The sequence below is a fragment of the Gadus morhua genome, chromosome 9, assembly GCF_902167405.1.
Source record: "Gadus morhua chromosome 9, gadMor3.0, whole genome shotgun sequence".
Taxonomy (NCBI): domain Eukaryota; kingdom Metazoa; phylum Chordata; class Actinopteri; order Gadiformes; family Gadidae; genus Gadus; species Gadus morhua.
This window is the reverse complement of record NC_044056.1, coordinates 21,895,023-21,913,187: the sequence shown is the minus strand read 5'-3', so window position 1 is coordinate 21,913,187 and position 18,165 is coordinate 21,895,023. Positions and strand designations below refer to the sequence as shown.

General features: G+C 46.1%; 2 protein-coding genes across 3 annotated transcripts; one reads left to right on the top strand and one right to left on the bottom strand.

Annotated features, from left to right (window-relative positions):
- Window positions 1-18: 18 nt before the first annotated feature.
- neil1 (nei-like DNA glycosylase 1) lies at window positions 19-5,425 on the top strand. Of its 2 annotated transcripts, none has more exons than XM_030365417.1 (10): window positions 19-303; window positions 670-1,148; window positions 1,246-1,365; window positions 4,047-4,155; window positions 4,226-4,313; window positions 4,473-4,594; window positions 4,686-4,713; window positions 4,819-4,877; window positions 4,959-5,165; window positions 5,302-5,425. In XM_030365417.1, exons 2-9 carry the CDS (start codon window positions 709-711, stop codon window positions 5,124-5,126), a joined length of 1,134 nt encoding a protein of 377 aa, XP_030221277.1. In that variant the 5' UTR covers window positions 19-303; window positions 670-708; the 3' UTR covers window positions 5,127-5,165; window positions 5,302-5,425. The 2 variants fall into 2 exon arrangements, with proteins under 2 accessions (XP_030221277.1, XP_030221278.1); XM_030365418.1 differs by lacking the exon at window positions 19-303 and having other exon boundaries at window positions 667-955; window positions 1,071-1,148.
- Window positions 5,426-5,561: 136 nt separating this feature from the next.
- On the bottom strand, window positions 5,562-17,303 carry man2c1 (mannosidase, alpha, class 2C, member 1). The gene is made up of 26 exons (XM_030365414.1): window positions 17,203-17,303; window positions 16,908-17,033; window positions 16,695-16,818; window positions 16,547-16,617; window positions 15,968-16,145; window positions 15,665-15,854; window positions 15,452-15,558; window positions 15,219-15,329; window positions 14,828-14,920; window positions 14,148-14,264; window positions 13,845-13,940; window positions 13,585-13,730; window positions 12,822-12,945; window positions 12,483-12,604; window positions 12,298-12,383; window positions 12,043-12,198; window positions 8,739-8,818; window positions 8,551-8,645; window positions 8,346-8,450; window positions 8,102-8,258; window positions 7,806-7,949; window positions 7,229-7,338; window positions 6,929-7,008; window positions 6,394-6,536; window positions 5,922-6,025; window positions 5,562-5,730 (listed from the first exon to the last, which is right to left on the bottom strand). Exons 1-26 carry the CDS (start codon window positions 17,301-17,303, stop codon window positions 5,616-5,618), a joined length of 3,081 nt encoding a protein of 1,026 aa, XP_030221274.1. The 3' UTR covers window positions 5,562-5,615.
- Window positions 17,304-18,165: the final 862 nt, after the last annotated feature.

The window sequence follows — 18,165 nt, the reverse complement described above, 5'->3', positions numbered from 1 at the left end:
TTAGTGAGTGTGGATAGTTTACTTCGTTTAATTGTACACATTGAAGTATGGACATCGGAACACGGCTATGGACATATTAATAGAATAATGCTACCCGGTTACTTCCTGTTTCTATGATCACAGCACATATTAACATATTGTCGCGATCTTTCCGCGAGATCTGTTAAGCACCAGTGTCGCCCACTAATCGAGTTGCGGCTTATGCAAGCATGTTTTTATAACGTGTGCCAGAACTTCCTGATACTTATTTCACGAGTCCTGTGTTAATCTCCCCATAAGTGTCTTGGACATTTGCAATGCACGGTACGTTGTTTGTTATAATATTTTTTTCTACTTATTGATGATCTGCATATAAATGTTAGGGTTTCAACTCTCCCATTTCTGTTCACGTTTCCAAACAGTTAAATACAAGTTCGGTTTATGGTGTTCGATACCACATATTAATGCGTATTTGCAGACCATGTTTACCCTAGTTTTGTGTGGTAGAACACACACACACACACACACACACACACACACACACACACACACACACACACACACACACACACACACACACACACACACACACACACACACACACACACACACACACTTCCACTGGACAACAACAGCCAGAGCTGTGGTTATGGTGATTAATGGGTATCCTTCTTTCTGTGTCCATTACAGAAAACTTCTCAGCTCATTCACCGTCATTGTTTTATCAACATGCCTGAAGGGCCAGAGCTGCACTTGGCCAGTCTGTTTGTTAACAAAGTCTGCGAGGGAGTATTGTTCACAGGCCCAGTCACAAAATCTGCAGTGAGCAAGAACTGCGATGTGTCCTTCATCTGCGAGGCTTACAGGATCCAAGCTTCTTCCAGAGGGAAGGAAGTGAAGCTCACGTTAACACCTATAAAGAGCGATGTCAAAGAGAGGAGCACAGAGCAACCCATGGACATCGTTTTCCGCTTCGGTATGTCCGGCTATTTCCGATTCACATCCGAGGATGAGCTGCCGAAACATGCCCATTTGCGTTTCTTTTCCAACGAAAAGCCCTGCCGAGTGCTGAGCTTTGTGGACACACGCAGGTTTGGCAGTTGGCAGCCCAATGGAAGCTGGCAGCGTGGCCGGGGGCCCTGCGTCATGTTCGAGTATGAGAGCTTCAGGTCAGCGGATGTGGACTGATGAATACATCATATGAAGATCAAAAGCCATTCAGCTGATCTTTTTATTGTGACCTTAACAGTGTTTTTATACTTTCAGAAAAAAGGTGCTCTCCAATCTGTCTAACCGGGCTTTCGAAAGGCCCATCTGTGAGGCCCTGCTTAACCAGAACTACTTCAACGGCATTGGAAACTACTTGCGGGCAGAGATCCTTTTCAGGTATTGGGCATGCATGATTCGTTTCACAAGGTTGAAAACAATAAACAAGATTACAACATTGTGTTTAGCTTCCTCTCCAAATCCTCCAGGGGCCACTGCTATTAATACATGACTTAAGGTACGGCCACACCAAAAGCGTTACCCGCGTATCACGCGTATAAAATCGGCAATTTTTCCATAGGGAACCATTGGTTTACGCGCGTATGAGACGCGTACACGCGTTACACGCGTATAAGCAACATTTTACTCGCGTTAAGGCGGCTGCATGCTTCAGCGTTGGTGTTACGTTGTTGCGCAAAATTTACTCAAAGCAATTCATGCTCCCTTTTAGGTTGCGCGTGTTGCCAAGCAATTTACCGCCAGAACAGTAGGTGGAGTAATATGTGGAGTAAAGTTTTTCGTTGAAGACGACCTCGAGAATGACGTCTTTGTCTGTGGGAGTCGTTGGTTTGTTTATGTGCCAAAGTTTGATGATCTCCTTTCGCGAGTCATCCGATATCTTCCCGACTCTCACCAAAACCGGCCCTTGTCAGGGAGCAGCTGGCAGATCATTTTTTGTCAGATGCTGGCGTGTTTCCCCACCAGTACAATGTGCTACGATTGGGTATGCGCACTGACCAATAAATATATATACATTGGTCACTTGGAAGCATGACTTTTGATTCATTAGTTATCATGTTACACAAGTTACCTAATTTGGTTTACGTCAAACTCATTAATTCATATCCATATAAAATGTTTATACAACAGCTACTGCCTTGACAGATGAATGAATTATTTAAGTGTAGGCCTATAGCCAAAGGCTTTAAGCTATAGCGCATAATGTCCACATAAATTATATGATAGGCAGCATTATTAGAGAAATGGGGTTTATTTATCAAATACAGAAAATAGTCCCGCCATACACGCACACATTTTTCATTCACTACACACTCACGCTTTCAAATTTCATTCACTCAAAGAGGCTACTGAACTTATGTTTCACACAGAACATGAACACTTATGTTTCACATTGAACGTGAACACAAAACATTACGTAATTATTTCAAATAGGCTAACACTAAATCAAATAAGGCCAGTAGGCCTAATAGAACGAATATCGGGTGACAAGATCATTAAAATGGCTCACAATCCCGCATCAGCTGTTTGATGTCGCGCATCAAAATAGCACTTTGCCCCTGTGGAAGGGTTCGCATAAAGGGTTCGCATAATTATGTGCCAGATCGGGTGGTAGGTGGCGGCATAGACATCTGGGTGGCGGTATGAGAACAGGAAATGTGATACTCCAGACAGGAAGTAGTAACCAGACGAGCAGACCAATCACAGCCTTGCAGGCTGCGCGGCTCGCGTAAAAAATGACGCAAGTCTAGAAAAATCGCCCGACGCACGCAAGACGTGAGAAGGTGCGCAAGGGCCTCTTGCGCTTGCGCTTACGTAACTGAGCATAAATCGGCCTTTAGGCGCGTATGAGGCGCGTATATATACACGCGCGTACATATACGCGCGTACATATACGCGCGTACGAGGAGTTCAAAAAATTGAACTTTTTACGCTCATACGCGCCGCAATAGCCAATCAGCGTTGAGCTTGACCCGACGTCACTGGCAGAGAGTAGTGAGCTTGGACAGAAGCATACGGCCGACATCTTTCTTTATTCTGTGTGGAAATAGTAACATAGTTACGCCATTAAATGCTTTTATGGAAACATTTTTAGCGAGAAATGTGGATTTTACTTTCATAATGTTCGCTCGGTGAATGTGAAGGATGTTTGGTTTGATAGTTATGACGAAGAGGGAACGCTCCGTTCACTTGCATGGACAGAGTCTCTGGTTACTAAGCAACCTCAACGTCTTGGCGGACTATATATCTGCTGATCAACACTACGAATGCTGGAAACACACCAGACACACCATGTGAAGTTATTTAAGCCGATTATTGTTATTTGTATCCGAGATTATTTAATCTAACCCGATCTAAACTCTATCACCCAAACACGGCGGCGTTTGGGTTTCCTACCTCGGACTCCAGCGCAGCCATGTCCATGGCAGCCACGGCCGGCAACTTTCTTTATTCTGGGTGGAAATAGTAACATAGTTACGCCATTAAATGCGTTTATGGAAACATTTCTAGCGAGAAATGTGCATTTTACTTTCATAAGGTTCGCTCGGTGAATGTGAAGGATGTTTGGTTTGATAGTTATGACGAAGAGTGAACGCTCCGTTCACTTGCATGGACAGAGTCTCTGATTGCTAAGCAACCTCAACGTCTTGGCGGACTATTTCTCTGCTGATCAACACTACGAATGCTGGAAACACACCAGACACACCATGTGAAGTTATTTAACCCGATTATTGTTATTTATATCCGAGATTATTTAATCTAACCCGATCCAAGCTCTATCATCCACCCAAACACGGCGGCGTTTGGGTTTCCTTCCTCGGACTCCTAAATCCAGCGCAGCCACAGGCTGGGGGGGGGGGGGGAGTTTTGGGCGGTCTCATCTACGCGCGTTACGCGCGTATCTGACCATTTTTGACACAAAATGGTCAAGCAACATTTTAGCTGCGTTACGCGCGTACATGGTACGCGAGGTACGCGCTTGGTGTGTTCGCGGCTTAAGAACAGGATAGAATTTAGTTAAGAATGTTAACTAAACATAAGTGTCCCTTTTCTTTTGTCAGGCTGAGCATTCCACCCTTTGTGCAGGCAAGGACTGTGTTGGAAAGCCTTGAGCTAGAGGATCTGGCTGCAGATACTACCCCTGAGAAAGAAGAGCTTGATGACCAAAAGGTAAACTCGCAGTCTCTGATCGCCAAGATCCACCAATAACTAACTATTGACAACGCTTTTGTTTTCAAAGACCTCCGACAGGGAGTCGAAACGCACGTCTCAACCTGCTGATCTACTGAGGTTGTGCCACACCGTTCCTCTGGAGGTCGTGAATATGGGTATGTAGCTTTTGTTTTGCCGCATTGTCTCTCAGGTTACGAACAAATTAATTCACCCATCACCAAAATGTATGTGGTAACGAATTTATCGATGCAAAGTCAAATATGGTCAGTGTGCCTCAGTTTGATTGACTGCCGTTATACCGTCACTTCTCTAAGGTGGGAAAGGTTACGACCCCCAGAAGGCCGACTACTCCGACTTCCAGGCTTGGCTGCGGTGTTACTATGTGGCCGGAATGAAAAGCACCAGAGACCACAATGGCAGAACCATGTGGTTCAGTGTGAGTGGGGTGAAATCATGGCTGGCTGTCCTTGATGGAACAATTCAAGGAGAACGTTTAACTAATGAATTGTGTTTTTTTTTAATTTCAGGGTGACTCGGGCCCCATGGTACCCAAAGGTAAGAGAGGCAAACAAAACTCTATTGTATAATACTTGTCATCTTTTTTGGGGCGGTTATTCTTGGAGTTGAATGAGAAACCATAGTTGCCTTCTCCCTCATTAGAGTGCAAATCAACAAAAGCAAAGAAGAGAGTGAAGAAAGAAGACAACGATGCTGCCATGGTCAGGAGAAAAGGCAAACCCTTTGTTTACGTGTGTTAAAAAAAAAAAAGATCTGTTCTTAAACAAAGTCCTTTTTTCCAGGTTGCTGAAATTGTCCCTAAAGTCAAGACGGAAAAGTGTGTCAAGCAGGAAGCCCGAAATGGCAAGACTGGCTTGAGGAAACGGAAGGTTAAACAAGAGGGGGAAGTGACGCGCACCTGTGACAACACAAGATGTTTGCGTAGTAACAAGACCAGTGAGGCCCGCTAAGGCGGGAAGAGCGGTCATTCACTATTTTAAGTATCGCTGGTAAGAAAACTTGAGTCAGAACAAGCATAGCTAAAAGGCATCCATTAATAGATTGTATATATGTATGTGGTGTTGGATCAAAATCAAAATGCGAGGACACATTAAGTATGATGCGTTCGGTACTCTTCTTTTACAGAGAAACAAAGAGGCAGAACCAGACAATAAGCTGACCCAAATGGACCAGGGAAAAAATGGGACCATGACTTTTTTCCTTCTGAAACACGTTCATAAACATTAAAACTTTTTCACTTTTACAAAAAGCCTTTGATTCAGAGTACTTTTTGCAGTGTTTAGGGAACAAAACAAGATAAGTCCTCTCAGGAAATGAACATGATGAATTAATGGAATTCCAGTCCGAACGTAACGGCCTTTAAAGGACTTACAATCACAACTGTGTCAAAATAAGTAGGTTTTTTATTGATTCATTCTTTGAGTCACTCCCAGCCGTGCTTATTTTAGAACAAGGAGGAGTGATCTTATTTGATGAGGACCGAACCCCAGAGTGATTCCTTCTGAGGTCATCTGGGCTGGCTGAGTGTGATCCGGACGCTCCAGAAGATCACAACTGGAAAGAGTTGAGAATAGGCAACAGTATCAGTGAAGCCGTACTCTGGCTCAATGCTACGGCGTTTCACTGGTCCGGGCACATTTTTATTCTGGGTCATGTGGTACTTTCAGAAGCTAGTGCTTCATCTACCTACGCATGTGTCTAAAGCGTGTGACCCATCATCATATAGGAGCATTAGGAATACTTACTGCCAGGCCTGTTGGAGGGGAAGGTCTGTACGGAGCATTGTGGTCACACTGCTGCCGTGGGACTCATACAAGCGAACCAGTAGAGTGCCTCTTGAGTCCTCAGCCTAGGGAGAGGTGGAGCAGTTATTACAGGGCCGGACACTAATTAGACATTAACCCATACATTGATCTGGTATGCATCTATATGTATTGATCTTAATCTCATTATGATCAGTGTATTAATTCTGCACACAGGCTCAAAGGTCAGAGATTCTCATCTCATCCTCTTCGACCCTGAGACAGGTGGATGATGCAAAAAAACACGAGCCATATTCGGTCTTAACACATTACACACCTACAAGAGTTACCCGTCCAACACCATGTCTGATCCAATGATGGATTTACGCTGTGTTAATTGGGTCGCAATCAAGAGTATTCAATTAGCCTTTATTTAACTGTGTCCTTGGGGAAAGAGGGAGCGCAGCACCTCTACCTGCTTGATGGTCTCCAGGACAACGGCGGCGGCGTCCACGGAGAAGGCGCTCCACGGGGCCGTGTCAGTGCTGGTCTTGAAGAGCCTCAGAGGGTAGTTGAGGTTGTAGGCACTCTGGATGACGCCGGCCGTCTGGAAGGATCCTGTGAGACAGCAGAACACCACTTCACTCCGAGGGGCCGCTTCAATTCAGTTTAAACATTCAAGGGATCGGGTTTGGGTTCACTAGTGAGCAGGAGGCTAGGATAGACTTGTGATTATGTTCAGTTATTATGAGCATCACTTTGGATGACTTCTAACTCAAAACTCTCAAACATATTGGACATGCATCCAGCTTCATTTGATTAGTGCCACGCAACTATCGCTGTGTCAAGGAAGGGAAAGATACAACATAACATAAGGAGCACTTGTTCATTAATTCTTCAAACCAACGCAGTTCCACTATTAGAGCAAAAGCCTGACACAGAGCCTGTAACCGTATGCAGTGATCAATGCATTGCAGTATTGGACAAAAGTTACATTTCATTCAACTTACCTGCATGTGGCATGATGGCGTATGTAAAGAGATGAGCGCCCATATCAGCGTTGGCATCAGGGGCCTTGGGTGCTCGAAGTCTAGAAAATACATTGACCTGTCACTTAAGAGCTAGTTCTTTAACTTTAAATGACCGGGTTTGACTTGTTTTGCTATATCCTATCCAGATGTGTTCGATATGAGGGAAATACACTACTGATTAGATAGTGGATGCTTGAAAGACATTTAACAGCCCATTTAGTACCATCATTGAAAAGCTTTTTGTGATGCTGGTATGTGTGATGATTATGGACAACTCACAGAGACAGAGCCATGAGGTTCTTATGTATGGAATAACCATATTTGCAGTCGTTCAGCAGAGAAACTCCAAAGTTGTGTTCAGACAGATCAGCCCATTTGTGACCCCATACCTTTTAAACAGAAAAACAATCATACAAATGTAATAACAGAAATAACATTTCATCATATTCTATTTCAACCAAGCGTTATGATATATACTACAGACATTTGCTCCAATGTCCTTCTGGATTGAACATTAACGAGCAGTTGACGATGGACATAAACATTGTTGTGGGAGTGTGTGCGGTTGAGGCTGGTTTAAGCAGCCTCAGCTGTCTGTGTCTGATTGGACTCTGGGGCTGGGTGAGGCCTGTTGCACATTAAGCAATCAGTCTGCCCGGGTTTAATACCCAAAACCTTTCATCCTTTTGTCTGGAGGAGCCCGGACCTTGCGACACTTGACACATGGCCAGCAGTCCCTCTTGCAGCCTCAAAGAACTTGGCTCAACACTCCCTAACCCCTACGCACACACAGTGGAGTCAAACTGCGGTCAACCATTCAGTGCCGGTCTTTGATCCGCCCCCACCCTCCGGTCACCTCGAAGCGGGCCCAGTCCCAGGACGTGTTCCTGTGGGTGGGTCTCTGGAGGTGGCCAAACTGGATCTCGTATGTAGCGTTGGAGCTGCGCACGAGCACCGGGAACTCCACCTTCAGGAACTTGTGTGACTCCCCCCACTCCACCTGCAGTGCAGCCATTGGTTAGAGTTGACCTTTGACCCCTATTTCAATGGATAAACCTTTTTTTGTTCATGGCATTGAACTTGAAACGCTGGTGCTCTTCTCTCAGAGGGGAGGGTTGGGACACTCCAGCGCCCCTCTGCAGTGCAGCTCACCTGCGTGTTGAACCTGACGTAGGGACTCATGGCGTCCAGCACCACCTCCTGGGTGACGGTGCTCTTGGGGCTGATCCGGAGGGTGAACCTCACGCTGCCCCGGAGGCCCCCGGGGGACACCACCTGAACGGGCTCCACCACCTCCGTCACTGGCCTCCTGTAGGGGGCCACACACTGGCGTTAAGGCTCCGTCCCCCGCCGGGCTCAGCAGCCATCACACAGGGTGGACAGGGGGGACTGGCACCTGGTCTGGAGGTGGTAGTCCATCACGTCCCAGGCGTCCCAGTACAGCGGCACGTCGTCAAACATCACAAACTGGTTGCCATGGCAGCCGTCAGAGAGGGCCTCTCTGTAAATGTCGAGTGTCGCGGAGGACAATGAGTCAATGCGTGATGGCACGTACACACAAATATGCAAGTACGCACAAAAAATATATATGATAATCTTACCTGTTGCTCTCCATCAAACAAAGTGATGCCAAACTGCCGTCCTTGTTTATGATCGTTTTCAAAATCCCATTCTCCATGAGGACCGTTCCATCGGCCTGTGATGGGTCAGAGGTTTAACTGACCAGTGAACTCTTTAATAATCGCTTCAACCAAATCAACCCCACTGAATACCGTGTGACCCCACTGACCTGAACCGTGACAGAAACTGGAATAGCTGGTTGTGTGTCCGTGACCAGGGCCCTGCCAACGCTGGGAACCTTCACTAAAGCTGGAACGCACAGAGGGAAGGAGATGGGATTATGTAGAACGTACGCTGGGACAAATTCAATTTACGGATGCAGTTTGAGCAAAAAATAAGGAATTAGAATTGGAAAGGGTTCGACAGCAAGCAGAATTTGTAAATTTGGGCTTAGAAAGAGAGAGGCAGAATCTAATTAAGGAACGGAAATTGTGTGATATGTCAGAGCGGGGAGTCTTTTCAAGGCTGTGATAATTCCAGCGATATTTTGAATAGTTGACGCTTTGTGCCTAATTTCATGTCAAAGAGGTTGAGCTTTCTTCACTTATTTTGAGAGTGTTGCAGAGGTGAGGGCCTGGCTTGAGTCTGACCCTATAGGCTTGTTACAGTGTGTTCTGAGTGGGCGCATTCAGGAGGCTATTTCCTCGCTGACTGCAGGTCACAGTAGCGTTTATCGAAAGGTTAAAGTAGCTGTGCTGAAGGCATATGAACTAGTACCCAAGGCTTACCGCCAACGGATAGAAACTCGAGAACGGGTGATAAACAAGATCTTTACTTTGGGCGCGGTTTGATAATCCACTTTAATAGACGTGTTCTGCATCAGATGTGAAGGGTTTTGATGATCTGTGTGACTTAGTTTAAAAAGGAAGATCAGTTTCTAAACATAGTCCCGGAGCAAATTGCAGGGCACATAAGTGAGAAGGAGCTAAAGACTGCAGCGGAGGCTTCTGCGCTGGCAGATGATTATCAGTTGACTCTACAGAGGTAGTATTTGGAGGCCTGTGGTTATGCCTGTGCTGTTATGGAAGAAAATGGCCCTGCCGTGGGGGTGTATTTCTCTGGGCCTTCCGTTTAAACATTTACACTCTGACCAGAGAGTTTATCTTGGTTTCCGGGAGAGACTGTGCTGTGCTAGAGTCGCAAAAAACGTATGAATGAGAGCATGTGAAGCTGGTTGCTTCAGCTGCAACATTTCCCGGTTTGGTCGCTTACTGGCCGAGTAGTGTACCATCCGTCGTTTAGAAGCCGGATTTAAGGTCCTACTTTCGGTTTATTTCTAAATGATATTTTTGATAGTGTCGGGAAGGTGCCAGTGACCATAGTACGTGACACAGAGCAGATGCCAGGATTTGTTTATCATGACACATGCTCTGCCTTTTTCTGAGGAAAGGGACACAGGATATTTTATACCTGTGCTGGGAATGGGCCTGTCTGTGATTCTTGTGTGGGTAGATAAACTTGTGCTGATTTATTCATGCAGCCTTAATCGTTTAGTTTTTATGGCGAGTCTTTATGCAGTATGCTAAATGTATCATGTATATTGTTTGAGTTTAAGATGGTTGGTGTTTAGAGTTCAAGTCGGGAAACTGTCTTTATGGGAGGGGTGAGACGGCCCAGGGCGTGTGTTTGTTGTGTGTTGTTGAAATATTTGATGGGGAGGTTTAAAAGGTTTAAAAGAGTCTGGCTCCTCCCGGGCCAGACTCTGGTGGGGAATATTGTGGGTTGAGGAAGTGTGTGATCGTATCGGTCTGCACAATTGTCTGGTGCCCCATTGCCGCTGGGCAGTGGTGGTCCTGAGGAAAAAGGTAAACACTTCCCTGAAGTGTTCCAAGGTGTGCGTTGTGACGCGGGACATGAAAAGGGCCAGTGCTGATTCTGTGGAGAGGGTAAAGGCCGAGAATGGTGCGACAGAGTTGTTTGTACTGTCCTTGTCCAACACTGTCCCTTGTTTGTCTTGCATAGTGAGCTGGTAGGTGAGCGAAGAGCTGAAGGTCGGTTCAAGTCTGTTCTTGCCACAGAGGAGGTGAAGAATCGTGCACAGGGATATTTCATTCAGGACGAGGTACTGGTCAGGAAGTGCGTGCCACATGGCAGAGTTTTCATGGGAGATCCTAGTTTCCAGATTGTTTTGCCCTACTGATTTCACAATAAGGTGTTGCGAGAGTCTCACGATGAGTCGGGGCACATCAGGACATACCAGTCAATTGCGTACCACACACTAAGCAAATATTGCAACAAATGCAAACGTCCTTGATGCGTGTATGCTGTGTCCATATGCCGGCTGATTGAGAGAATAGAGGGTGAACCGGATGAAATCACCTGTGTTACACCCGTGCGTCCCATTGCAGAGCACATTGGTAGATAGCTCTCACCTGTGTGTGTGTTGTTACACAGTACTATCTGGTAGGGAACAGTTTGGGAGGATGGTTTTCTTCATCATGACTCGAGTCGTTAAAAGGTCGACCTAAAGGTTTGGAGGTACTGCTTTTGAACTGTGATGGAGATCCTCTACGATGCTCCTGGCTGCTCCATGCCGGGACACATCGTGTAAACTGCAGGTGGACGCCCGTCTCGTGGGGACTGGTGGAGTATGGCTGCTGGTGGAGGATTTGGAAAGAGTGATGGGTTTGACTCTAAGAAATTAGTTTAAAAGGCGAAGATTGAAGGAAAGGACGATATAGTTGAGGGCATCTAGTCCAGAGCCAGATGCCAGTATTTGGTTCAATATTTTAAGTCTGTCTCTCAGGGGTCAGACGGCCCAGGGCGTGTTTGTTGTGTTGTCTTTCAGTGTCATGGTTCCTGCTGTACAGTGGCGCCACCATGGGGTGGCGAGGGGTGGCTAATGCCACCCCAAAATCATCCTTTGCCACCCCACTTGCCACCCCTAAGACAATTTTTATTATGCATATGTATTTGAAATATATAATGTAGTCTAGATTTTGTTGAATTCACAATAGTTGGTAATGTGAAAACGAGCAGTAAATGTAGTAAATGCGCTGCGTAGTGGTTGTCAGAACGAAACCCCCTCACTGAAGTTCGTAGGTGTATGATACAACCCCCCCCCCCCCCCCCCCCCCGTCAACAATCGCCGCCTGGGACGTAACTGCGTAACTTGCAGTGGCCTCCATTGGCCCACCCCTGGAATAATCTTCTGGAGGCGCCACTGCTGCTGTAGTGGAGCTGGGTTGGACTGGAATTGGGAAGAGCTGGCCACTTTCGCCAGGAATGCATAAAGCCCGATCTGAGCAGTCGAGAATCCCCCTCGCCCTGAAACGCAGGGTGGGGAGTCCACTCTGACTGCCGTTTAGTTTAGTTGACCTCATACTGCATATTGATCTTTTGGTTACATTTTGTTATCCAGTTATTCCTTTCTTTTGTTGAATCCGTCATGGGTGCTTCCTTGTTTGCTGTAATCTCAAAGCTGGACCAAAACAACGATGACAACAATGATATTAGTCATGATGGGAACATACCTAGCGATGGTGGACCAGTGGCCTCCTGGAGCTGGACCACCTCATTACGCTCCCAGGGCAGGGAGTTGAACACAGCGGGGGCGTCCCCCTTCTGGTCCCTCTGGCCGAGGTGTCTACAGGCATCGCCCAGAAGACCGCTTCCAACACGGAGGATATCTAAGACGGACGATGAACCATTCAACTTTTCCATTTCCCCAAGTGGGCTGCTGACGCGGTGAGGAAACAAGCGCCAAACTCATCCCTAAAATAACGTACCTTGATAATATCGGAGCGCATCTTCCACCACCATCTCAATGCAGCTCCCGGGAATGACGTCGTGGAACTGGTTGAGAAGGAGCAGCCTGGAAGGGGAAAAGAGAAAAGGGTGCACATGTGAGAACAGAGTGAACGTTGGAGCCGCTGGGTCCATTCGGAGGTGAGGAGTAGAGACGGGCCGGTACCTCCAGAGCTCCTGCAGCTGTTCCAGAGGGTAGTGGAAGGCCTTGTCCTGGCCCAGAGCCAAGCTGCTGGCCACCTCGATGTCATGGAGCAAAGACTCGCACTGCCGGTTCCCTCGCTTTATCTACAAGCATTCACATCAACAACAATGTCTTTAGAACTTTAGAATGATATTACCGGTCTGGCTGATTGAACCAATTTCTAACATCCGTCACCCTCGCATCTCTTGGCTCCCCTTAAATATCCGTTGCCAATATCATTTGTAACAACAATAGCAATAGCATTCAAACTCATTCAGCAGCATTCAAGTGCTTTGCTGTAAGGAGTGTGGTGTCGCTGACCTTGGCCTGGGTGGTGTAGGTGCCGTTGTGAAGCTCCAGGAACAACTCCCCGGACCACGTGCACAGCAGGGCGGAGTCGGCCAGGAGCTCAGAGAACAACTGGTCAGGAGTTGACATTCGGACCCTGGGGGACATGGGAGAGGTCACTCATGGAACCACACCCACTTCTATTGAGTGGTCAGGAGTACTGTTGACTCGTTTGTTCGCGAACCGGTTCGAATGAACGAGTCTTTAGAACGAACAAACCGAACCGGTTCGTTTCTCTCGTTCGTGTCGTTCGCCATTCGATTCACCGGAAACTCGGCTGAACGAACGAACGAACGTGTTTCTGGCAGCACTGACTCCACTGAGTCTGACTGACTCAGCTGACAACCGTGCAATGGCGTGCATTCCATGATGCGATTTACCGCTACCGGAAACCAGGCTGAACAAACAAACGATTCACGAACGACTCCTCCCAGTTCAGTCGAGTTTCCGGTAGCACTGAGTCTGACTGACTCAGCTGAGAACCGTGCAATTCACGAACGACTCCTCTTGGCGAACTGACTCACGCGAACTGAGTCAAGGAAACAAATCATTAAATCCACCACTAGTCAGGAGTTGGACCACACCCATTTGTATGGAGAGGTCACTCATGGAACCACAGGACTCAAAACCCCATTACGTATTTAATGACATGGTTTTCCAGAGATTAGACATTGTTTTGTCTGGAGCAGCCTGTGTTAGGGTTCAGAGGGGGAGGCAGGGTATAACAGGAACTGACTTTGGAAGACCATCTGTATCCTGAACCCGCGTCAGTCTGTCTAGCATGAGCTGCGTGGGTCCACCGCCTCCGTCGCCGAAGCCAAACAGAGCTGCACTGTGATTGGCTCTGCCTTTGTCTTTGTTATTCTTCACAGTGTTAACCAACTAGGGAAGGAGGATAGAGACACAAGAAAATAAAACCATTTGAAATGTTTCTCCCACACCAACTGTTTCCCCATATTGCACCCCGGTGAAAGCATGTGTAAACTGCCCGCTTACTTCATCGACCCTGCCCTTCATCTCGTAGGAGTTCCCTGGCGGGAAGTGGGTGAGGACTTGGGAGCCGTCCAGACCCTCCCAGAAAAAAGTGTTGTGCTTCAGGCGAAAAGAGAAAAAAATACAAGAAAAAAAATGTACATTTGAAATGAAAGACTCTTTAAAGGCTCTTAATACCTCTGTGGGCCCCCTGGTGAATCGAGAAAAGAACATGCTGAATAAGGGGGAAGGAAACAGGTTTCCTAAAGGAACTCTCTGGGCCCGCTGTGTGTTCTGCGGTTGGGGGTGCAGTGGGGGGTTACTCACAGGGAATGTGTTAACCAGGTTCCAGCTCAGCTTCTGGGTGAGGAACCGGGAGATGCCGCACCCCTGCATGATCTGAGGGAGTTGTGCTGAGTATCCAAAAGTATCTGGAAGCCAGAACTGGAGAGCAAGGAGGGGTATTCTTACACAGACACACACACACAAAGCGTTTTACCACTAGACCATACTGGCCCGACTCGGATTTGCATTTCCGTTACAACTGGGCATCCCGCTTCGAGGTTTGTCTTTGAGTGATGAGCTGATGATACAACAGCACTCACACTTGTATTGCCTCATCAGATGTATAATGATTTGTTTTAATACTCATTTAATATATTTGGGTTGTTTCCGACGGACGGTGGTGACACACAAATTAATCACCGATATCCGCTATGATGAATTCAGTTTGACGTTCTCTTTCCTGCTTCCTAAGCTCAATTCATCATTGAGAGAAGATAGATTTCATGTTAGTCATGGATACACATTGTTACATGTTTCACATATATTTCCCCAGCACACAGTGTGCTTGGTAGAACAGCACAGTGATGAAAGCACAATAAGCGGGGCACAGTAAGGTTCAGTACGGCCGAAAGTGCCAATGGGAAAGCACCAACATACTATTGTGTACGCATAATCTCTATGTCACCACAGCAGGAGGATGGAACAGTGGAAGGGCGCCTAACCTCTTTGCAGTAGATCCCAAACTCCTGGTGAAAGAAGCGCTGGCCTTCCAGGAACTGACGGACCATGGACTCACCGGACGGAAGATTGCCATCCTTTAGGATGAAGAAGACACTATAAATTGAATGTATAACATTATTATGTAATATGCTGACAATGCTGACATTACTTTCACAGCATTTCCCTCAGCAACTACGTTATTTATTTTCCAAACTTTCCAAGGATCTATCATTGCCTGCTTGTGTCTTAGTATGCTTTCAAACAATCAGAAAGAACGTGGCCTCGAGCCGGGAAGTTCGACTAGGAACACCGCACTGGAAGGCCGCCTGCCTCATGACTCAGACTACTCTGATAAAGAGGCAGAGGCGTGGTTATTTTGTAAATGATACTTGCCATTTCCACCCATGTGCCTCCAACCGGAATGAACTGGCCTTTCTTGACAAAGTGCTGGATTTGCGCGTAGAGTCCGGGGTACCAGCTCTTCACCCACTGGAACTGCTGGGCCTGGAAATCCATTCAGACAAAAAACCACGGTCCAAGTTCTGCTCTTTCATAAACGGCCTGAAATAACTGGTGGCATGCGGAAACCTTTAAGAAAATGACCCACTCATTTATAAATGCACTACCTGAGAGCACGTGAACCTAAAATCAGGATTCTTCTCCATGAGACGTACGGCCGTCACCCAGCTCCGGCCGCATTTGCGGATGGTCTCCTCGTAGGGCCAGAGCCACGCTGCGGGGACACCGCCACACACACAGTCACTCTCACCCGTCGGTTTAAAGATACTATCAGCCATGACTGTTCTATGACAACTTCCAGGAGACACATGAATTCAGACCTGTGTCGATGTGGCAGTGACCCATGGCATGGACGGTGTGCTGGCTGCCTCCGTTGCGCTGGGTGAAGAAGCTCTCTGCTAGAGCGCGGGCTTTGGGGAAGGAGTCCGGCTGGGCGGGATCACAGAGGTTCACCATCTGGTTGACGGTGAACAGGGCTTGGTAGCCCCGCTGCTCTCCTTCCCCCAGGTGCTGCGGACGTGGGGGGGGAGGATTCGATGAACACAGAGCAGCTGATATGGGTTTCTAGGTACCATGACTTTGTATTCATCATACTGTGACTAATTATCGTATCGGGAGTCTACCTTCACGATATCAACCATCATCTCAAAGTCAGTGAGCGTTTCCCTGACGTCCCGGTGGAGCACCACCAGCTCCGCCTTATGAACGGAGTACTTCCTGTTGGGATCCGGAGCTGCAATCATGGACCCCTGTCCAGCTCCGAAAAGACCATTACAGGCCATCTCCACGTAGAGGGTGATGCTGCAACAAGGAAACAGAACCATGGTGCTCTCGTGACTGGACGTTAGGCTGAACCCTTGCTTCAGCCAGAAACAAAATAGTATAGGGCGTGTACATCGTGACGCCACATCGCAATTAACTATTTTGGAAGCATGGGGGCATTGAAATGTGAGTTAGTGATTTTTAATTAACTTTTTTCAGTTTATTGATTAATGACGATCATTCAATTATCGTGAAATGATTTGGCTTCATTGGAGGATATTGTGGACCGTTGGTCACGGTGTTTCACATGTGAGACGTGGCCAAACAACATTTTCTTTAGCCTAGCTATATTGATGTTGTTTTAAGATTCTACAGTAGTACAATCCTTAAGTCCTCTCAAAATAGCAGGGTAGCCCTATTGTGAGTGGGGGACATCTCACCTGTGTGGGTCATCATCTCCCAGACACTCAGATAGGATGTAACTGGTCTTTTCACCCTCTTTAGTTAATCCCTGCAAGTCATCTTAAGATGTCAGTGAACTGTTGAACTCCACAGTGATACACTATTGTTCTGTGTGTGTATATCTACCTGGACTGGTTGCTCATCCCTCCAAACCATCGCTTCTCCATCACTCTCCCACAGAAGATGGACTTCCTTCCCCCTCCAGGATTCGGGTATTCTCAATATCACTTTGAACCAGCAAGTGCACCATCTAAAAGAGGTGTGGTTGTAAACCTACTTATTTTATCCGTGCAAACATTTTAAGAGAGAGCAATAAACAGCCATGTGTAAACGACTTACGTTGGTCCAAAGGTATCGCCAATCTTGTAAGGAGCAAAGTTCTGACTGACAGCTTCTGAGAAGGGAATCCGTTTAGAGGACAGGAATGAAGTCAGAAATTCAAGTGGATACGAGTCCCCATAGAGTCTGCAGAGAAGAGTCACAAACTAAGATTAAACATAGAATTATTGCACAGTCCATGCATCAAACACAATGGATTTAATTGGGGTTATTGTTCAGATTTATGCTCAGATCAGATCAATAATATTCTGCAGCAGGTAAAGAGTGGTGAGACATGAACTAAGGAGAACCATACCGTCCCCGGAGATTGCAGTCTGTAAAATAGATCTCTGATATGAACTTCTCTGCTCTCTCTAGCAGAGTTCTTCTGTTTTTAAAGACAGGTTGATGGTACATGATGAGCTGCTGCTAGCTGGCACACACAATACTGACGGACTCCAAACCAAAACACACGTATTGCGTACGGATACTCAAGCAGGACATTTGTATAACGAGTTGTTGGTCAAATTACTTTTTTGTTTATAGTTATTTGTGGTAGCTCTTTAATATATTCCCGATACTATTAGAAAACCCAAATTTTAATTGAAAGCATAAGGTATGTTGAAATAAGTATACGGATCGCAAATATTCGTGTATATACAACAAGGTTTGAAAATGGATATGGTTTACTTTTGGTTTTTAAAATGCAATGAATACAAAATTATTTTAATTAATCCTACAGCATGTATTTATCTGTTAGTAAAACTTACTCTGAATTTAAATCTGCCTTTAGAATTTCTATCTTCTATTTCTCTATCTCATCACTAGCGTCTAGCCAGAGGGATCGCTCCACTATTAATGTAATGGCGTAAATCTGCCGCTAGATGTCTCTGCTCATCAATTATTCGTGGTCGACTGATATTGACCATTAAATAAATAAATAAAATAAGAATCATTTAACGCTTTAGGTATGTGTGTGCTTATCTATTCTGGTTATTTAACATAAGGTGACACATCGTGTAATTTCATTATCAGTAACTATTTCAACATATCAAAATAGAGCAAACGTAGGGGTTTGTTTGACCATTATTCTTTATTATTAGATTCTGCATTGCATATTTATTCGGACACATTTAATCATAAAACACCTGGATTATTACTTCAAGAACATAGTGCATGACAAAAATAAATGCATTATTGCGACATCTATGCAAACATAGTTTAGAAGGGCATCACTGTATTGCTTTACAGTGATATAGCTAAATATGGTGCCAAAACA